Source organism: Pleurodeles waltl, chromosome 8 (assembly GCF_031143425.1).
Source record: "Pleurodeles waltl isolate 20211129_DDA chromosome 8, aPleWal1.hap1.20221129, whole genome shotgun sequence".
NCBI classification, from domain to species: Eukaryota; Metazoa; Chordata; class Amphibia; order Caudata; family Salamandridae; genus Pleurodeles; species Pleurodeles waltl.
In genome coordinates this window covers 1,518,505,709-1,518,524,532 of record NC_090447.1, presented here as the reverse complement: position 1 = coordinate 1,518,524,532, position 18,824 = coordinate 1,518,505,709, and the positions used below count along the sequence as shown (strand labels likewise).

At 46.1% G+C, this 18,824-nt stretch overlaps 1 protein-coding gene across 1 annotated transcript in view; it reads right to left on the bottom strand.

Annotated features, from left to right (window-relative positions):
• Positions 1-13,549: 13,549 nt before the first annotated feature.
• LOC138248862 (zinc finger protein 502-like) overlaps positions 13,550-18,824 on the bottom strand; it is a 118,269-nt gene continuing 112,994 nt past the window's right edge. The window contains exon 11 of the mRNA XM_069202818.1: positions 13,550-16,604. Within this exon, the coding sequence (XP_069058919.1) occupies positions 15,673-16,604 (932 nt within the window). The 3' untranslated portion in view covers positions 13,550-15,672. The remainder of the gene's footprint in view (positions 16,605-18,824) is intronic.

The following is an 18,824-nucleotide window of genomic DNA, read 5'->3' as shown; positions in this document are numbered from 1 at the left end:
TGCATGTGCCACATACATCAATGTACATAACATGCACTCGCAGAGTTAGGGCGGGGGACTGAGTAAGCACATAGAAGCAGAACCTTACACAAGAGGGCCAGTAGGTCTCAACTCCACCGACAGAGACAAGGTTTGTTCATACTATGGATTCTCAAAACATGTTATGCTGCCACCACCACTCTGTATGGGAAACCCATGACTAGGACAGTAATCCACTGTCAGTCAGTGGGGGAATGCTTAGTGCAATCCTCCAGGCACAGGACAAGCCTAGGACTTACCTGTCAGGGACAGGCCTAGGCTTCTGCGCGCAAACTACATTAGTGGATCTCCAATTGCAAAAAGCAAAAGTCAGGATACTAGACATTAGCAGTTGGGCACTCGCGGTAGGAGAACCCAACTGTCCACCATGCATGGGGGGGTATTTGTTTTTATATTGCATGTTTATTTTGGATAATTAGCTTAAAAAAGCTGTTTTGTTCAAAGTGCTGCTAACAGTGGCCATTGATTGGATTTAGAATATTTCGTTTTTGTGTGTCCATAAATCGTTGATAAAACCCTGGTGAGGGACAGTGGCTTTATGCAAAGCTATTCCTGCAGGAATTGACGCTCGATTATAGGTTCAGGACATTTGCCACATAATTAGCATATTTATAAAAGAAAACTATCTAGGCCACATAATTTAGTCCTCGAAACTGACATCCTAGGATCACTGCCAATGTTACAAGTTTTTGGGGTTGTCATTTTTTAGGATCCCGAAATTTCACAGCGAATTGTGAAATATTTTTTATATTTTCTAGTTCCCTCTGAAATATATATTTTTTTTTTACCACTGTACTTTGGGCAATAAAGGGACCCAAACATTTAATTAACAGCATGTTTAAAGTGTCGCTGGTTCTGTAGAACAAAATCACTCTTTCAGCACCACCCCAAACCTGCTCCAATACAGAAAAGAGCAGAGCGCACACCTCTTTCATGAACACTGCATCGTGCAAAAGCAGTCTCCTTAAATCACTGTACTTTTGGTAGTTATAGGTAGTATTACGTTTCTATAGAAAAAGCATTTTTTTACTTCCCTACATCTTTGGCACCGATTGACGAATCGTCAAAAAAAGTTCCAAAAATAATTGCCAGCTCGGTCAGCTGCTGCCTGGAAAGTTTCGGTGTGATCCATCCAGGTGGGGCTCAGAAAAAAAACAGGGGTCCGAAAACACGTTTCCCCTGTTCATTTTTCTATAGGGATTTTGAACAGCGATAGCAGAAAACTGCTGAACAAAATTACACCAAATTTGGCAAAAAGGTAGGTCCTGGTCCAAAAAGAGTGTTTTTTTGTTTTGGTGTAAATCCGTTAAGTAGTTTTTGAGAAATGAAGGGGAAAACAAATTTATATATGTAGGGGATTCACAACCCCTAATGATCTTGTGCTGAGATCTGATTGGCTGATAACACTTCAACAACGGAAGCTGTTGAAGTGTTGTCAGCTATCTTGGGAGTCGGCGGAAGCAGAGTCCCCCCCCCAAAAAAAAAGAGAAAAAGAAAAGGGGCCAGGGTAGGAACACCCTGACCCCTTTGCTCTAGTGGTAGGGTCCCAAAGGGATACCCCCAGGGCTAAAAAGCATTTTTTTTTTTTGCTTTTACGAGCAGCGACGCAGTGGATCTGCGAATCCACTTGTAAAATCACAAAAAAAAACGAATCTTAGGCTCCCGTGCTTCGTTAGTTTAATGCCCCCCAGGTGGGCCAAGTCCTGGGGCTTTAAAAAAAAAAAAAGTGGGGGGGGGTCCCTCCTGGCCCCCGACTGCTGCCCTTGGGACCACCACCTCTCCAGGGCATTATTGTAATACGGGTAGGGGGCCTCCTGGCCCCCTCCCGCTGCCCCGGGGACCACCACTTCCCTGGGGCGATCTGGTAATTAAAGCGGGGGGCACTGTGATTTCCCCCCTGCTGCCCCGGGAACCACCACTTCCCAGGGGCGATCTTGTAACTAATGTGGGGGGCCCTGTGGCCCCCACTACTGTCCTGGGGACCACCACCCCCTGGGGCAAATGTTTTAAAACATGAAGGGGGTCTCTACGGGACACCCATGCCCAGGGTACCACCACCCCATGGGGCTAAGATCTAGTTGGAGGGGGCCATGCAGCCCCCCTCGAGGAGCCTTGGATGGCCCTGGGGACCGTCACCCCCAGGGCCAGCTCCTGCTGTGTCCTGGGGGTGCCCACCCTGGGACATAGCTGTTTGCTGTGGCTTAGCTGTAGCTCTGCAGCTGCAGCCAAGCCACAGCAAACACTTCGGGTTTTGACAGCACGTCCAGTAAAGCAGGTCCTGCTATCAAAATCGGAAGTTTCATCTCTGTCCCCTGCATGCGTGCAGAGGACAGAGATGAAATGCTTCAGCAAACACAGAGCTGCTGTCAAAGCAGCTCCGTGCTTGCTGAAGCAGAAGGCTTCCTCTGCAGTGCCTGGTAGCCCCTAAGGGCATTATTAAAAAAAAAAAAAAAAAAACAAAGTAGGGACCGTGAGCGGTCACACATAGCCTACAAAGGGCTTTATAATAAAAATTAAATACATTATTTTTTTTTTTTTTTAATAAATCAAATTTTTATTGTTTTGAAAAGGTACAAATAAGGAAAACAAATAACTAGCAAAACTTGATCTCTTTCACACCGGTTGGACAATAAATTCTGGTCTGACATTTCAATGTTTCAAACATCTGTAAGAAGTCACTTCGTCACAGTTTGCCAGGGTAGAAACAAGGTAAGAAGAACAAGGTTATACATTTGTTCTAAGCCCCTTATCTTAGCTTAGGAGTCCCACCCATTTCCCCCATATTCTTTCATACTTGTGAGGGCATCCCCTTGATTCATACACCACTTTTTCTTGGGCTGCACACCAGTCCACCCCCTTCCTCCATTTCTGAAGGGAAGGACCTTCGGCGCTCATCCAAGTGGCCGCTATATCTCTCTTTGCTACCGCAGTCGCCGTTCCAACCAATGTTTTATCTGTTCTAGATCCCTCCATATCACTCATCATCCCCAATAGTATCGTTTTAGGAGTCAGTACCTGTGGTGATCCCAAGGCTTTATTCAGCTCCTGGTTTATCCCCTTCCAGAACCTCTGAATCATTGGGCAGGACCATATCATATGATAGAAGTCAGCTTTGTCCTCTTTGCATCTTGGGCACCGACTAGAGCCAAGGGCACCCATTTTGTACAATCTGTTTGGAGTCAGATATGCTGTGTGAAGGAAGAAGAACTGAGTCACCCTTAACCTCGTCGACACTACCAGCGTTCGGGGGGCCATCAGTGCCTCCACCCAGTCTTCCTCTTCAAGTGGACCCACCCATTTCTCCCACCCTTTCCCGAGATGATCTAGATCCCCTGGAGCGTTTGTGATCAGCATTCTATAGATTTGAGAGACCCCCTTCCTCCCCAGGTTGCCCATTAGTGTTTTGGCTTCAACCGGGTTGAACTCTGGTATATGGGATAGTTCTTTCAAGTGCCTAGTGAGGGCATGTCGGAGCTGGAGATATTTAAAGAATTGTTTCGGGGATAGTTGGAATTCTTGCTGCATTTCATCAAAGGACTTCATCAAGCTTCCTTTCCATATGTCCCCAACCAGGGATATTCCCAGTGTGTCCGAATTCCTGAACCCCTCCAACTCGGCCGTCTCTCTCAGCCATCTGCCATGCCACAGCGCTGTTTGCCGAGTGACCACTTTGCTCCAGCCAGTATGCCTTAGAGACGCTCTCCATGCCAAAAATACCGCTCTGGTGATGGGCTCTAGATTCATGGGGATTGGGGCCCCATATAACACATCTAGGATATGGGGATATCCTAAAGCGTCTAATTCTACCTGATATGCTGGATCTGACCAGCCTCCGTTGAACCAGTCATGCACCACCAGGAGCTGTGTTGGCAGGTAGTACAAGTAGGGGTCAACCATGCCCAACCCCCGTCATGTATGTCTCTTCGGCAGTTCCGGGTTGCTACTTTATGTCTCGTTCCCCCCCACATGAAGGGGGTGGTGATTCCGTCCAGTTTTTTAAACCACGAGCGCGGAATGCTAAATGGTAAGTTCTGGACCACATATAAGAGGCGAGGTAGGATCATCATCTTGTACAGGGCAATACGGCCCAGAATATTCAGAGGTAGAGAATGCCAATGCCCTAGGTCTTCCCGTATACGAGACATCAGTGGGTTCAAATTCAGGGACCAGGACAACTCAGGGAGCAGTGCGACCCATATCCCCAAGTATTTAAAACTTAACCGACGCAGTGGAACCGCCTCCTGCCAGTCAAAGCAGTCTCTCGACTGCGTCAAGGGGACCAGCACCGATTTGGACGGGTTCATTTTGAGCCCCGAGGTTTCTTCGAAGTGTCGCAGTAACTGGAAGCTTCGGGGTCCGGTCACTCCCGGGTCCGCCATGTATAGCAGGACATCGTCCGCGTATAAGGCCACTCGATCTTCATAAGAGGGGCCCCATCTCCATCCCTGGTAAATCGGATCATCTCTCAACATTCCCGCCAAAGGCTCAATGGCCAGAGCAAAGAGGAGAGGGGAGAGGGGGCAGCCCTGTCTGGTTCCCCGCTGTAAAGGAAAGGCCGAGGACAAGACTCCATTGACCCGCACCCGCGTCATGGGTCAGGTATACAGGGCCTGGACCAGTCTACGAAACCGTGGCCCAAAGCCGGCCTGCCGGAGTACCGCGAAAAGGAATTCCCAGTTCAAATGCCTTTTCAAAATCGATGAATAGGAGAGCTAGTTGCTGGGGTAAGCGGTGTCACCCTGCAAGAGCCACTTGGAGCCTTCGTATACAGTGGCGCGTGCTACGTCCGGTCATGAAGCCGCATTGATCTGGGTGCACCAGTAAGGGCATCACCCTTTTGAGGCGGGAGGCCAACATTGTGGCATAGATCTTTATTTCACTATTAATGAGAGATATGGGTCTGTAGTCTACGCAGGAGAGGGAGGGGGGTTGGGTCTTAGGCAACACAACAATGGTGTCAATGTCTAGACCGTCCGGGAAGAAGCCCTTTTGGTCCACCTCAGTATAGAGATTCATTAGATGGGGGACCAGCTCCTCTTTCAATCTTTTATAGTACTCTGGGGGAAACCCATCAGGCCCTGGAGTTTTCCCCACCCCCATTGCCGCTATGGCTCGTTAATTTCCGCTTCCGTGAACTGTTCCTCCAGAGCCCGTATGTCTACCGTAGGCAGAGCCGGGAGTGACGAGTCTGTCAGGGACCCGTCTGGGGAGTCCCTAACCTCTGTACTTGTGGCTCGGTATAGGTTCTTATAATATTGGGCGAATGTTTCGGCCACCTCCTGGAGCTCCACCACTCGTTCCCCCCGTTCATTGTCTATCTCAGGGACGATTCCGGGAGCTTGTTGTTGGGAAACCAACCAATACAGTAGTTTCCCTGTTTTATTACCCCAACCGTATACTCGAGCCGTGGAGGCGCGCCACATGTGTTTTGCCGTTTCTAGGGATAGACTGCGTATTTCTTCCTGAATCAACAGGAGGTTTCTGGTTATTTGTTCGTCTGAGTGAGATTCCTGTTCTCTCTCAAGAAGAGTGGCACGAGCCTCCAGTTGTGTGATTCTGGAGTTTCGGGCGTGTTCTCGAGCACGGATCAGGCCCTTGGCTATCCCTCTCATTACTACCTTACTTGCAGCCCATAGGATTCCTGGTGATCTCACTGAGCCCTCATTAGTGTTGAAGTAGTCGCGCAACGACACCCTTAAACTATCTACCACTTCTTCATCTTGCAAATGCCATGCGTTTAATCTCCATATGGGGCGGATCAGCGGGTCAGCCAGGCCCATCCTGAGCCGAACCGGCGCGTGGTCCGAGATCCCACGCGGTAGGATCTCGATGTGGGTGAGGTGCCCACAATCCCTGACTGACACAAATACCAAGTCTATTCTGGACTGTGTGCCGTGGGCTGCCGATCTATGCGTGAATTGTTTGCTTCTCGGGTGCCACGCCCTCCATACATCGCAGAGCCCTGTTGATGCTCTCCACCCTTCCAGACTAGCGGACAATGCCTGTCTATGCGCCGAAGGTCCCCCGCTTGTTTCTAGATCTGGGTTTGGGACTGCATTGAAAATCGCCCCCTATTACCGTTTTCCCGGGGGGTAGTTCTGCTAATAACCTTGTCAAATCTTCTAGAGTTTTACGTATCAAGTTTGGGGGGGCATAAGCGCTCACAATATTCATTATCTGGCCTTCTATCAAGCCTGAGATTGCCACGTACCTCCCTAGCGGGTCTCTCCATTCTTGTCTCACCACCAGGGGTAGGGAGTGATGTAGCAGTACAGCAACCCCCCTTAAGCCTCTTGTAAACCCTGCATGGAATACCCTGTCAAATTCCCTTGCGGGCTAAGGGGCAGTGATTCCCCAAGAGGTGTGTTTCCTGCATCAGAAGTATGTTAGGATTGTGTCTAAGAGATCAGCAGTACTCACTTACATTCATAATCTTGTCAAGGAGCCCGTTGACATTCCACGATATTATGTGAGTCATCCCCCTTCCTTCCCTCTCCTCCATCCCTGTTCCGACCCGCAGTTTCTCCCCTGGATCCTTCCTAGTGTGTCTGTGTTTGAATGTCCTATTACTATTGTTCCCTGCTGGTATTGGAGACCCTAGACCTACATTAACTATTCCGAACAATAACAACAGCCTGTTGGCTGGATAGAACCAAACATGTCCCCCAACTCCCATCCCACCCCATACTTCCCCCCCCCCGAAGCATCTGTCGCCCAATACCAACAGCCCGTTCCCAAACATAACGAGCTGCTAACTGCTAGTGTCTGAGCTATGGTGGACCCCTCCATTTTTGCGGATTAAGAAGTGCTTAAGTTTTGTAATGCTTGACTCCAAGCTCGGTGACCATTTCCTTGGTCTCTGGCCTTTCAGGTCTATCTTTCCTCTCTCTCTGGAGGAGGACTCAGATCACTGGACTCTGTGAGAGATCCGATTCGTCTACTGTTCCGGGGAGCTGTTCTCCAGGATCCGGGGGGGTCTGGTTCATTTCTTTGTCTCTCCGTCTCACTTCTACCCCCTGCCTTTGGGTTGATTCCTCAGCGGATCCTCGAGGGGAACCCAAGATTGTCTCCCCCCCCCTCCCTGCGCCTCCTGGAACGAGTTCTTTGGCGAGACTTCCGGGGCTGTCGCTGCCGGATGCTCCTTTGCTGACCCGAGAGTGCCAGCCGTCGTTCTCCCTCATTAGGACCCATCGGGACCTCTTCGGTCAGCCACCTCCAGGCCTGATCTGGGGATTCAAAGAAGTGGGCCTTGTTGCCGAGAACCACCCTTAGCTTGGCCGGGAAGAGAAGACGGTACGGCACTTCCATCGCCCTTAGTTTTTGTTTTATTTCTATAAACGAACGGCGTTGCATTTGAACGGCTTTGGTATAATCTGGAAACACCATAACTTTGGATCCATCACAATGCAGTTCTCCTTTTGTTCTTGCCGCCTGGAGTATCGCATCTCTGTCTCTGAAGTTGAAGAGTCTAAGGATCACTGGCCTCGGTGGAGAGCCTGGTGGGGGTTTGGCTTGTAGGGCCCGATGGGCACGTTCGATCGCAAAACAGGGTGTCAGAAGGTCCCGGGGCAGCCAGGACCGGAACCAGTCCTCCAGGAATATGGCCAGAGAGGACGCGGCGGTGTTTTCGGGCAGTCCCACGATTCTGAGGTTGTTGCGGCGGGATCTATTTTCAGCATCCTCTGCCCTTCGATATAGTTCCGCTGTCCGGGTTGTTAGAGTTGATACTTGTGCTTTGAGGGTCGCCAGCTCGTCCTCCACCGTAGAGATCCTGGACTCTGTTTCTGCAATCCTCGCTGTAGCATTGCGAAGGTCTTGGCGCACCAGGGCCACGTCCACCCTCACTTCCCCAATTTTGCCCTCCACCGCCTCTTGGGAGGAATGTATTGCTTGAAGAATAGCTGCCAGATCACTGTTCCCGGTTTGTTTCCCATCACCATTTCCGGTCTTTCGGTCCTCTTTCGAGGCTCCGTTGGGCCCCGTGGTGAATTGGTCAATGCGTGTTTGCGCCGCGGCGGGTCGGGTTTGCCTATCTTTGCCCATTTAACTACCTTGTTGGGCCTGCTTGCGGGATATTTCCTTGCCGCTTATTCCTCGGTTTCTACCGGAGTGCCCATTTCTGCCCTTGTGCTCACTTCTGCTGGTGTGTCCTAATTCATCTTTCCGTCACATGGGCCTCAGTCTTTCTTTATGTCAGCCTTACCGAAAGGCTCTATTCATCGCCTTGTCCACCTCTCAGTTCTTTATTTCCTTGTGACTGAGGATTGTTAGTCACGAAGGGGAGGGGGGGGAGGAAACGATAATTCACTCTCCCCTTACCCCTAGGCCCCGGCGTCTTCCCCAGTATATCTCGAAAAAAAGGGGGGGGGGCAGCTCGCGGCCGCTCACCGTCACGAAGGGGACGAGGAGGAAGCGATGAGAAGGTCCCCGTTATCCGCCCTCGTCCTTCAGGGCGCTCTCAGCATTCCCGGGAACTCCAGGCTTGTCTCAGTCCCTCTGGTTCAGCGCCACTTCCCGCCGTCCACGGGGAAGCGGGCCCTCCCTAGCCGAGGCTTCTTGGCTCCACTGCTTCTGTCTTCTACGCACCTGTCAGTTGGGCGCGAGGTATCAGAAGCCGAGGGTCTCCTTTCTCCCACCCCAGCCTGTCCAGCATCGTCGGACCAGTGTGCCGTCTTTGGCTTTTCCCCCTCAGGCCGATCACCTCCGACCGCCTCCGCTTCACCGGCGGCGGTTATGCGTTCTGAGCGCCCGCCATTTTGCTTGCGGGACGCTCCGTCCGTTCTCCGCTCTTCCCGGGTCCTCGAACACCGGACCACGACTCCTCTGCTCCGGAGGTTGCCCCGATCCTCCTCCGTCTCATCCCTCCTCCGGGTAGGGCCAATTCGGACACTTTTCCTGAGCGGATGACGGAGGGGTCCGGAGCACCTTTAAGGTGCAGCCGCAATCTTGACGCTCAAGCCACGCCCTCTCGCTTAAATAAATTAAAAAAAAAAAAAAAGTAGGGACCACACGGTGTGCCCTTGAGGGCTCCCTCATGGTCCCACATAGCCCGTAAAGGGCTTTATTATAAAAATTGAATACATTAAAAAAACAAAAAAAAGTAGGGGCTTAGGGAAAGCCCTTAAGGGCTCCACCCGCGGTCCCTACTTTTTTATATATTTATATATATATATATATATATATATATATATTTATATATATATATATATATATATATATATATATATATATATATTTTTTTTTTCCACTACAAACCCCACAAAGGGCTATTAAAAAAAATATAGAATGCCTCCTTAGCTCAGTGTGAAGGTCGCAGACTGTTACACTGAGCTATGGGGGTTTGAGTCCAGCTGGACTCATTTTCCTTTTTTTTTTTTTTGTATATATATTTTCTTTTAAATGGTACTTTTTAAAATATATTATATACATTTTTTTTCTAAATCTAACAAAAATCTCATTCTAAGTATATGAGATATTAAAGCCTAAAAAAAACCTCTCACTTTCTTTCTCTCTTTCAATCAATTCCTCACACACTCACTTAAGACACTTACATACCCACTCACATACCCACTCACAGCCCAACTGACACCCTCATGCAGCGACTCAGAGACACGCGCACAGACTGATGCACCCACTAAAACACTGATGTATGCACTCTCACACCCAGAAAGACAATCTGGCAGCCTCTCTCACCCCCAGACACACCCTCTCCCATCCATTCTCACACCCTGAGAAGCTGCAGCTATCTCCTTCCATGCAGGGATGAAAGGGCTGTGCACAGCGTGGGTTTGGGTTGGGGAGTGTTGGCCGCAGGGTCTGGCTGCAGACCAGGTCTTGCGGGCAACCTCCTCTGCGTATGGGTGAAGGACGTGCACGGTTGGGTGTTTACAGGAGGCTGGCCAGCCCAGGCCCTGTGTCGAACCGCCGCAGTGCACAGCCAAAGGCCGTGTGCTGCGGTGGTTGAATTAACGTATAGTAATTAAAATTACTACTAGTTAAAAAAAACAAAAAACATAAAAATTCACTGAAAAAAAAAAAAAAACGTTACAGGGACGTTATAGTTAGGTTTTGAATTTACTCGTACAAAACTGTAGAAATTCAGCAGTATATGAGATGTCATCACTGATATCATCAGTGATGACATCTCATATGGGTGATGTAATATGTGAGGTCATAAGCAGTGCATTATGGGAGCGCCAGTTATAGTTAGCTGAGGTACCTATGACTGAAAAATTTCTACGGTTTTGTATGGTAAATTCAGAACCTAACTATAACGTCCACATAACCTTCGTTTTTTCAGTGAAAAAAATAAATATATATATATATATATGTGTATGTGTGTATGTATAGTGCTTGCTTATGACGGGTGCCACATCGTAGCGCCTCTGCAGATGTAAGGCATGTAAAAATGTAAACCAGTCCTCTTCCAGAGGTGAGGCAGGGTACTGGTGGTTCAGGGATCTCCTTGTGGTTATTGAGGTCTGAACGTGTTAGATATGATTATACGCTCACTCAGGCCCTGACCCTTCCAGGCATAGGATAGTCCTGTTAGCTTTGGACTTCCGGCAGTGGCGTACCCAAGGCCTTGTGCTTTTTCTTTTGTGAGGGTGCAGGGGCAGACGTACTCACATGTTGTCCTGCTGTGACTAGTCTGTCTTCTTCTGATTCCTGCTCGGACTCGGACTCTCGAACTGAGACTGCGGTCTGCATGAATTCTTCCTCTTCTACGTCGAGATGTTCACCGTTCCTCGACACCATTTCGAGCCTTCTTGCTGTTTGGTCTCTAAGAGTCTTTTTTGATCGGAAGGATCGACAGGCCTCCCAGTGCTCTTCCCGATGGTCTGGGGAAAGGCAGAGGTTGCAAACCAGATGCTGGTCTGTGTATGGGTACTTCGCATGGCACCGAGGACAGAATCAGAATGGAGTCTGATCCATGAGGCTTCCACGTGGTCAGCCCGAATAGGCCCGAGTTGGGCACGCGCCCCAAAGGGCGAACAAAGTTGTTTTTCTGACAGAAGTGCTGTGTCAATGGAAGATTATAAACCCGATCGATACAATACCGACGAAAAGAGAGTTTTACAAAGTTTTCCGAATCGAAATCTCGGAGCGAGAGGAAAGACGTCCAAACCCGACAGCAGAAAGAAAACAATCTAAAAATGGACTCGATGCCCATGCGCAATGGAACCGAACAGGAGGAGTCACTCGATCCTGTGACTCGAAAACACTTCTTCAAAGAAAAACAACTTGTAACACTCCGAGCCCAACACTAGATGGCAGGATAATGCACAGCATGTGTATCTGCAGGTACACATGCCATCGAACATATTATATACATATTATATATATATATATATATATATATATATATATATATATATATATAGAGAGAGAGAGACACACACACACATATATACATGTATAATGCATCCAAGAATTACTGACCTCTACAAAACCCTAAAACTAAAATATTTTAACTACCTCTATACACCACCCTTCCCTGAACCTAAAACCCCTACACACTACCCTGAACTCTACAAACCCTTACTACCCCTATACTCTACTAAACAACTATGAACCCGGAAAACAACCCTCAATACCCATTATCACCCTCAATGCCAGAATCCTAAAAACTCTTTACAATGCCCATCCATGACACCTTAAAGCTCCTTAATACCCATATTCACTGTCCATCACTGAACACTAAAACCTTACTACTCCTTAGAACCACCCATCCCTGGGCCCTAAACATCCCTAACTGCCCTTAGACGCCAACCATCCCTTTCTAGCCCTATACATTACCCATCCCTGAAAGTTAAAAATCTCTTACCACTCCTTACCACCACCCAGGCCTGAACCCTAAGAACCCTGCAACACTACCCATCCCTGAACTCCAAAAACTGCTTACTACTCCTTGCTACTACCTATTCCTGAACCCTAAAACTCCTTACTACCCTTACCACTTACCCATCCCTGAACCCTAAAGCCCCCACTATATTGTATCACTAACCATCCCTCAACCATAAAAACACTTTCTACCCCTAGCCATTACCCACAGTTAAACCCTTAAATACATTTTGGTATAGTTTACTTTGTTGTAACTTAACTTGCTGTAGTGGTAAATGTGTTGTAGTTAACTTTTAGTGTTCCCTCACTGTAGTGGATTCATTGTAGTGTTAGATTACCACCAAAATAGAATTACAGTTAGTCGCCAGGACAACAAGCGCCAGTTGGTCAAAACCTGGCTCAATGATGTGAACCTTGACAACTTTGTAACCCAACTTTTGCCTAATGATAAGTCACTTGAATAAATCCAGAATTTGTAAAGCGCAGCAAATAACCCACGAGGGTCTCAACGCGCTGAAATGTAGGCACCGGGAGATTAATTGATTTGCCCAGAATCACAGGATGTTGAGCAAACTCCCAGACTTGAACATGATTGATTTCACCTGGGGCACAGACTACTTCATCTTCAAGGAACATACCAACAGGAAAACTAAGATGTCCTGGTAGTGGTTTCTCAAAGAAATTGCAACCATTCGTCCCAGAAAGTGACACCAGAACTGCTGTTCAGGCACTCATACTCTTGCATCTGGATTGTGATAATGCCTTACACCTCGGCCTCCGGGACTCCACATTACTTGCCCTCCAACCCCGAGAGCATCCTACATATCGCTGCACGTATCAGGCTATGGGTCTTGCCGGTCCGCACCATCTTTGTAACTTTTTCAAAGCATGCCTATCCGGTGGCCATTATCATTTGGCACATCATCAGACTAGAGTCAAAGAATTGTAAACAAAAAAAACAAAACACAATCACAGTGCTTTTCATCTATGCACCTAAGATCTGGAATAACATTTCTGTATTCATCAGAACCACCCCAACCCTGCCCAAATTTAGGAAAGGACTGAAGATGCACCTCTTTAATAAAGAATACTGCATTGTCTTGCAGATATAGTCCTCTTCTGCCCCAGCAATGCTGCTTGCTCTCCAGTTATTTGGGGAATGGATTTGTGCTTTCACCCTGGAGAGCGTTCAGCTTATTTTTAGTTACATTTGTGGAATGGAAAGACCACACAGGCAGTTACATGCACCAGCATGACGCCTGCGTTGCAATACAAATGCGATATTTCCATCCTGAAGTGAGGCGGAGGAGACCAGCTTCAGATATGCTGCTCTCCTGATGCCTTCAGACACCTATATATTTCCATATGAAGTCAAGGGCACAAATTCCCTAATGTGATGCTTCTCAATTTCATACTGTGTTGAAGATTTAGAAGGAAAAAAAAAACTTTTGATCTGGTCCAGGATTCCCCCTATAGCTGCTGCTACAGATCAATATAACGCTTAAATTCTCTCTGTATGCGTACGTGGTAATACTAATATTGTTATCATTGGCTGCGCGTCTACGTTGCTCGGATGTCTCAGCTGACCTGGTCCACACATAAAAATCTCCATGAAGAAAACATAAATAAAAGAAAAACATCTCAAGATGAAAGTTGTCCTTTCTTTATATTTGCACAGCTACAGTGAATTTGATAGAGAGCCATATATGAAAGTAAACATCTTATTTGGAGAATCACCACCATCACCCAACTCTCACTAGCTCCCCTAGAATTTCTTTATCGCTTGGCTGTTATAGAGTAAATTACATCACATGGCATTTTCTTAATACATTTCTTACAGACCGAAACTACTTCAGCCAGACCCAAGGAAAATGTTGACAGGTTTCATCTGTTTCAATATATTCTGCAAATTACATGTTTTGTGGCACTAACAGCCAATCAGAATGAGTGTCACAGTCACTACCTCGTGTCGTCCACGCTCCAGTGAGGAGGTTGATGTTGCTTAAAATCATGTCTTGCGTTCTTAGCTTATAGGGTTGCTGAGCAGCCGTGGGTGTTAGTTTTTCAGGCAGATATTTGAGTTGAGCGTTGTAAGAAAGGAAATCAAGGTAGGAATTGCAGTAAATAAAATTAGTGCTCCTGAAAAAGAAAAGTGCTGAAGGGACAGGGAGCCCACACTTCCAAGTAGAAGCACCACTAAGCACAATAATGCCTTTTGTGAAAATGTGTGTCCTCATTGCGCAAGTTACACCATTACATCAGAACTCAATATTGACTGAAGCCCTGCATCACTTTTCTTCATACTTTAGGCTGAAGCGTTTCACACATTCACTGCAAGGATAAGGCTTCACCTTTGTGTGCGATCTTTGGTGCAGTAGAAGGTACCATTTATCAATAAAGCTCTTCTCACACTGTGCAATGGAAGGGCCTATCTCCTGCGTGGATTCTTTGGTGATGTTTTAGGTATTGCCTCCGAGTAAAACTCTTCTCACATTCCTGGCACTGATATGGCTTCTCTCCAGTGTGTACACCTTGATGTCCTAGAAGATGCTCACTTTGCATAAAGCTCTTCTCACACACATTGCAGTGAAAGGGGTGGATTCCTGTATGTTCTGTCTGATGATTTCCAAGGTAAGACAGTCTAGTAAAGCTCTTCTCACATTCGGTGCAGGGAAAAGGCCTCAGGCCATCATGGGTTCTTTGATGTGCCACTAGAAGTGCCTTTTTGTTGAACCTCTTGTCACACTCAGTGCAGGCGAATCGCCTTGTACTTCTGAAGATTTGTGACTGTTTTTTCCATGCACTTGCACAAGTTACAGGATTACATCAGAGCCCAATATTGACTGAAGTACTGTGTTACTTTTCTTCATTCTTTTAGCCCATGTGTACCACGGGCTTCTTCCATCCTTGGCACTGTCAGATTTCCCCTCTGATCTCCCTGGTCAGATGCCTTACCTAGTAAAGATTAGGCCTTGGCAAGCCTTGCTAGTCTCTTCTTCTGTGCTCTCCCCTTTGGCTGGTTACTTTTCTACTGCCTGTTCTTTGTCATTCCTGAAATGCCATTTTACTTACTAACAGGTGTTTGTTTTAGGTCTTTTTACAGTAGCCACCAGGGTTGACATGAGGAAAGCTAGAAGTGGTGTCCCCTAAGCACCATGTGTCTGTGCTGGTCCTGCTTACTTTATTGAATATGAAGTTGGAATGAATAAGGGACCTCGCTGTATGTTCTGCATTTCTTCATTCCCATCTGAATTATTTTCGCAGTACGCAAGCCTGCTGATAGTTTACTGCCATTGCTATTGTATAGTTATATAAATCATACATTTATAGATCTCCAATGCATCCTTCTGCCCTATTGCAGCTTGTCGCGGGGCTGTAGAATCTCTTTGTGACCTTCAGTCCTGCTGATTGACTGTTTCTCCTGATACCTTTTAGTGCAGAGATTGTATTGAAACATGTTTGGCCTTAGAAATCTGTGAACTACTCACAATCTTGTGCGACATATCTATGAATTTGCTTTGTGACTTTTAATTTCCAGGTGCTGTTGAAATGACTATTTCACAGTAAACCTTTTTAAATACTCCAATTTCTGTTCTTACACTTTGTGTATGGAAAGGGCCTAATCCATGTGGATTCTCAGGTGCCGGAGAAGTTGTTAATTGCAATGGAAACTGAAAGGTGCCTCACCTCTTGTGGGTTCTTCTGTATTGCCACTCTACTATGTATTAAATTGTGCTTTTGAAGATTTGGCTTCAATGCAAAGTTCCTATTACATATGGTGCAGTGAAATTACTTCTCTCTTGTATGTATTCGTAGGTGCTTTACAAGATCTTGCCTTTGAAAGAAACTCTTTTCACATTTGGCGCAGTGATAGGGCCTTTCTCCCGTGTGTGTTCTTGTATGATTTCGAAGCTCTGGCATTCGAATGAAGCTCTTCTCACACTCATTGCACTGAAAGGGCCTCAATCCTGTATGTTTACTCTGGTGATGCAGCAGATCTGATTTTTGAACAAAGCTTTTCTCACACTCTGTGCAGTGGAAAGGCCTCACCCCTGTGTGAAGTATTTGGTGTCTTAGAAGATTTGCTTTTGTAGTGAAGCTTTTCTCACACTCGGTGCAGCTGTACGGCCGAACTCCGGTGTGGATTCTGTGATGCCTTTGAAGATTGGACTTCAGGCTGAAGCTCTTCGAACATTCACTGCAAGGATAAGGCTTCACCTTTGTGTGTGTTCTTTGGTGCTGTAGAAGGTACCATTTATCAAAAAAGCTCTTCTCACACTCTGTGCAATGGAAGGGCCTATCTCCTGCGTGGATTCTTTGGTGATGTTTTAGGTATTGCCTCCGAGTAAAACTCTTCTCACATTCCTGGCACTGATATGGCTTCTCTCCAGTGTGTACACCTTGATGTCCTAGAAGATGCGCACTTTGCATAAAGCTCTTCTCACACACATTGCAGTGAAAGGGGCGGATTCCTGTATGTTCTGTCTGATGATTTCTAAGGTAAGACAGTCTAGTAAAGCTCTTCTCACATTCGGTGCAGGGAAAAGGCCTCAGCCCATCATGGGTTCTTTGATGTGCCACTAGAAGTGCCTTTTTGTTGAACCTCTTGCCACACTCCGTGCAGGCGAATCGCCTTGTACTTCTGAAGATTTTTGACTGTTTTTTCCATGCACTTGTATGGGACTCATTCTCTTTTATACTTCCAACCTTTGGTAGAGATGCTGCAGAATGAAAAGAAACAGGAAAATTGAATTAATCTTGTTTTTGTAAATGGAAACAAGAAAGCTGCAACTTTTTAAAGTACTAAGTGCTATTGCAGGAAGTTCTTCGATGTAATGATGAGAGAAATGTGTCAAGCTTTCTCCTATTGGAGTAATCATATTTATTCATGTTTCTTCATTGTGCAACAGTTTTTACCACAGATGTTTTGTTATAGACTGTGTCTAAAGCCAGACAGAAATCAAAGAGAATAAAGACAGGATAGTGTGGCGAACAGAAAGGAGAACACTGGAGACATGTCAAATCTATTTTCATGGAGTGAAGTTGCAGAAAAGCAGAATGCCACAGACTACAGTGATTGAAAGTGGAGAGATAGTGAGTCAGTCTGCAACCAGTAATTCAAGGTGTTTTTTCCCCAGACATTCTGGAGCTGCCAAAATGTGGTAGTTATAAGGGGGGAGGGGGGTGCTATAAAGGAGACTTTCAAGAAGGGAACAATAACTTTGATGATTTAAAGTCATCAAGACAGACAGCTGGTTCTGTAGTTTATATAAATGAGGCGTGGAAGGTGCTAGAGGGAGCAATGATGGACTAGCAGAGAATGGGGCCATTTAAGCCATACACACAGGGATTAATAGGTCCTGCCCAGTAGAAGTTGTGTTATGCAGGAGAAAAGGAAGAGGCATTATGTGGCACCACATGCCAACACCTACTTCTGCAGAACAGCAGGGAAGTTACTAAGTAAAGACACTAGTAACGGAGAAACTGGGGCCATGCAACTGTTAGGCGGTATGATACCAGTCAAAGTATTTCTGAACCCGCAAACTCTCCAGAAGAAGTACTGCTCATCTTCTACCCCACATTAGGAGACACCAGATTCTCTGGTCTTTCTTAATATTTAATGATGACCTATTCATAAACTGATTTTTTTTTAGTACCCCAATAGTACTACTAACATACTACAACATGCTCTTCACATTCCTATGTGGAGAGGTCTACAGTATATGCAGTGATATCCACAGCTGAGATCTCCGCAGATGCAAGTGTATGTTTTAGCAGTAAATGTGGGAGAGGTGGGTGGGTGGAAAATAGGGGAGTACGTACTACTAAAGCGGAGGTGTTTTGTGAGGAGTAAGAAAGTGTTGGAGCAGGGCCAGGGAGGGATTTACAGAGCAATATTTACCCACCTAAGAGTGAATCCATTGCTATTTATAAACTACTCTTCTATAGTTACGACAGCCAAAAAGAACCCAAAGGAAATCTGAAAATGCACTCCAGCACCACACACGGCCAACCACTGGGGCTGCGACACTCCACAGAAAATAATGGAGGTAGGGGCGTGAAATAACCCCCCCTATAGGAAGTAATGTTAAAACAAATTAAATTTGAGCATTTTTTTAATAGCATATCTTTTATTAGTTTCCAGTAAGCGGTACGTGAATAAAGCATTGGACACAGTGTGAATTGTAGGTAAAATCAAGTCGCTCAGATGTCAGACAAACATTAGGTCGTATAGTTGCAGGTCTTACTTTTCCACCCACCACCCATTTCCCTGAGGATGAAGTGAGATCAGATTTATAAAAGGAGACATTTGCCATGACCCAAGGGCTGTACAGTCCTGTCCATCCTGAGCCCCGCTGTGGTCCATACATCCCACAGTATATTTCTTCTCACATCCACGCAGTTTATAAACTGTTTTTGCTGCAGATGAACATCTGTCCATTCCCTTTTGACAGTTTGTCACATGAGGGGGGTTCCTTGGCATTCCATCTAATTGCAATGTCCTGTCTGGTCACCTGGAACCAAAGCCCCACCAGAGCTTTGGTATAAGTGTTCCCCTCCCACTCAGCCAGGATGCCGAGAAGCACCATCATGGGGGTGCAGGTGACCCCCCTACTGCCTTCAGTTTTCTATGGAATTGTAGCCAGGAATTGTAGCCATCATCTGTAGTAACCCATCATCGCAATTAAGCTATTTAAAATATTAATAATAAATTTAATTTAATATTTAACAAATTTAAAATTATTGTTTTTTACATATTTTAACAACCTTTTTTAAATTTAAAAGAATTAATGTAACATTAGTTATTTGAGTATTAACATAAATTAATTAATCCTATACATCATTTTTTATAATTTGTAACAATTTTAAAAAGTACGTTTTTCGTTTAAGTGGGATTTGTTCCCTTAATTTAAATTTAGAATGAACATGTTTATTTTAAT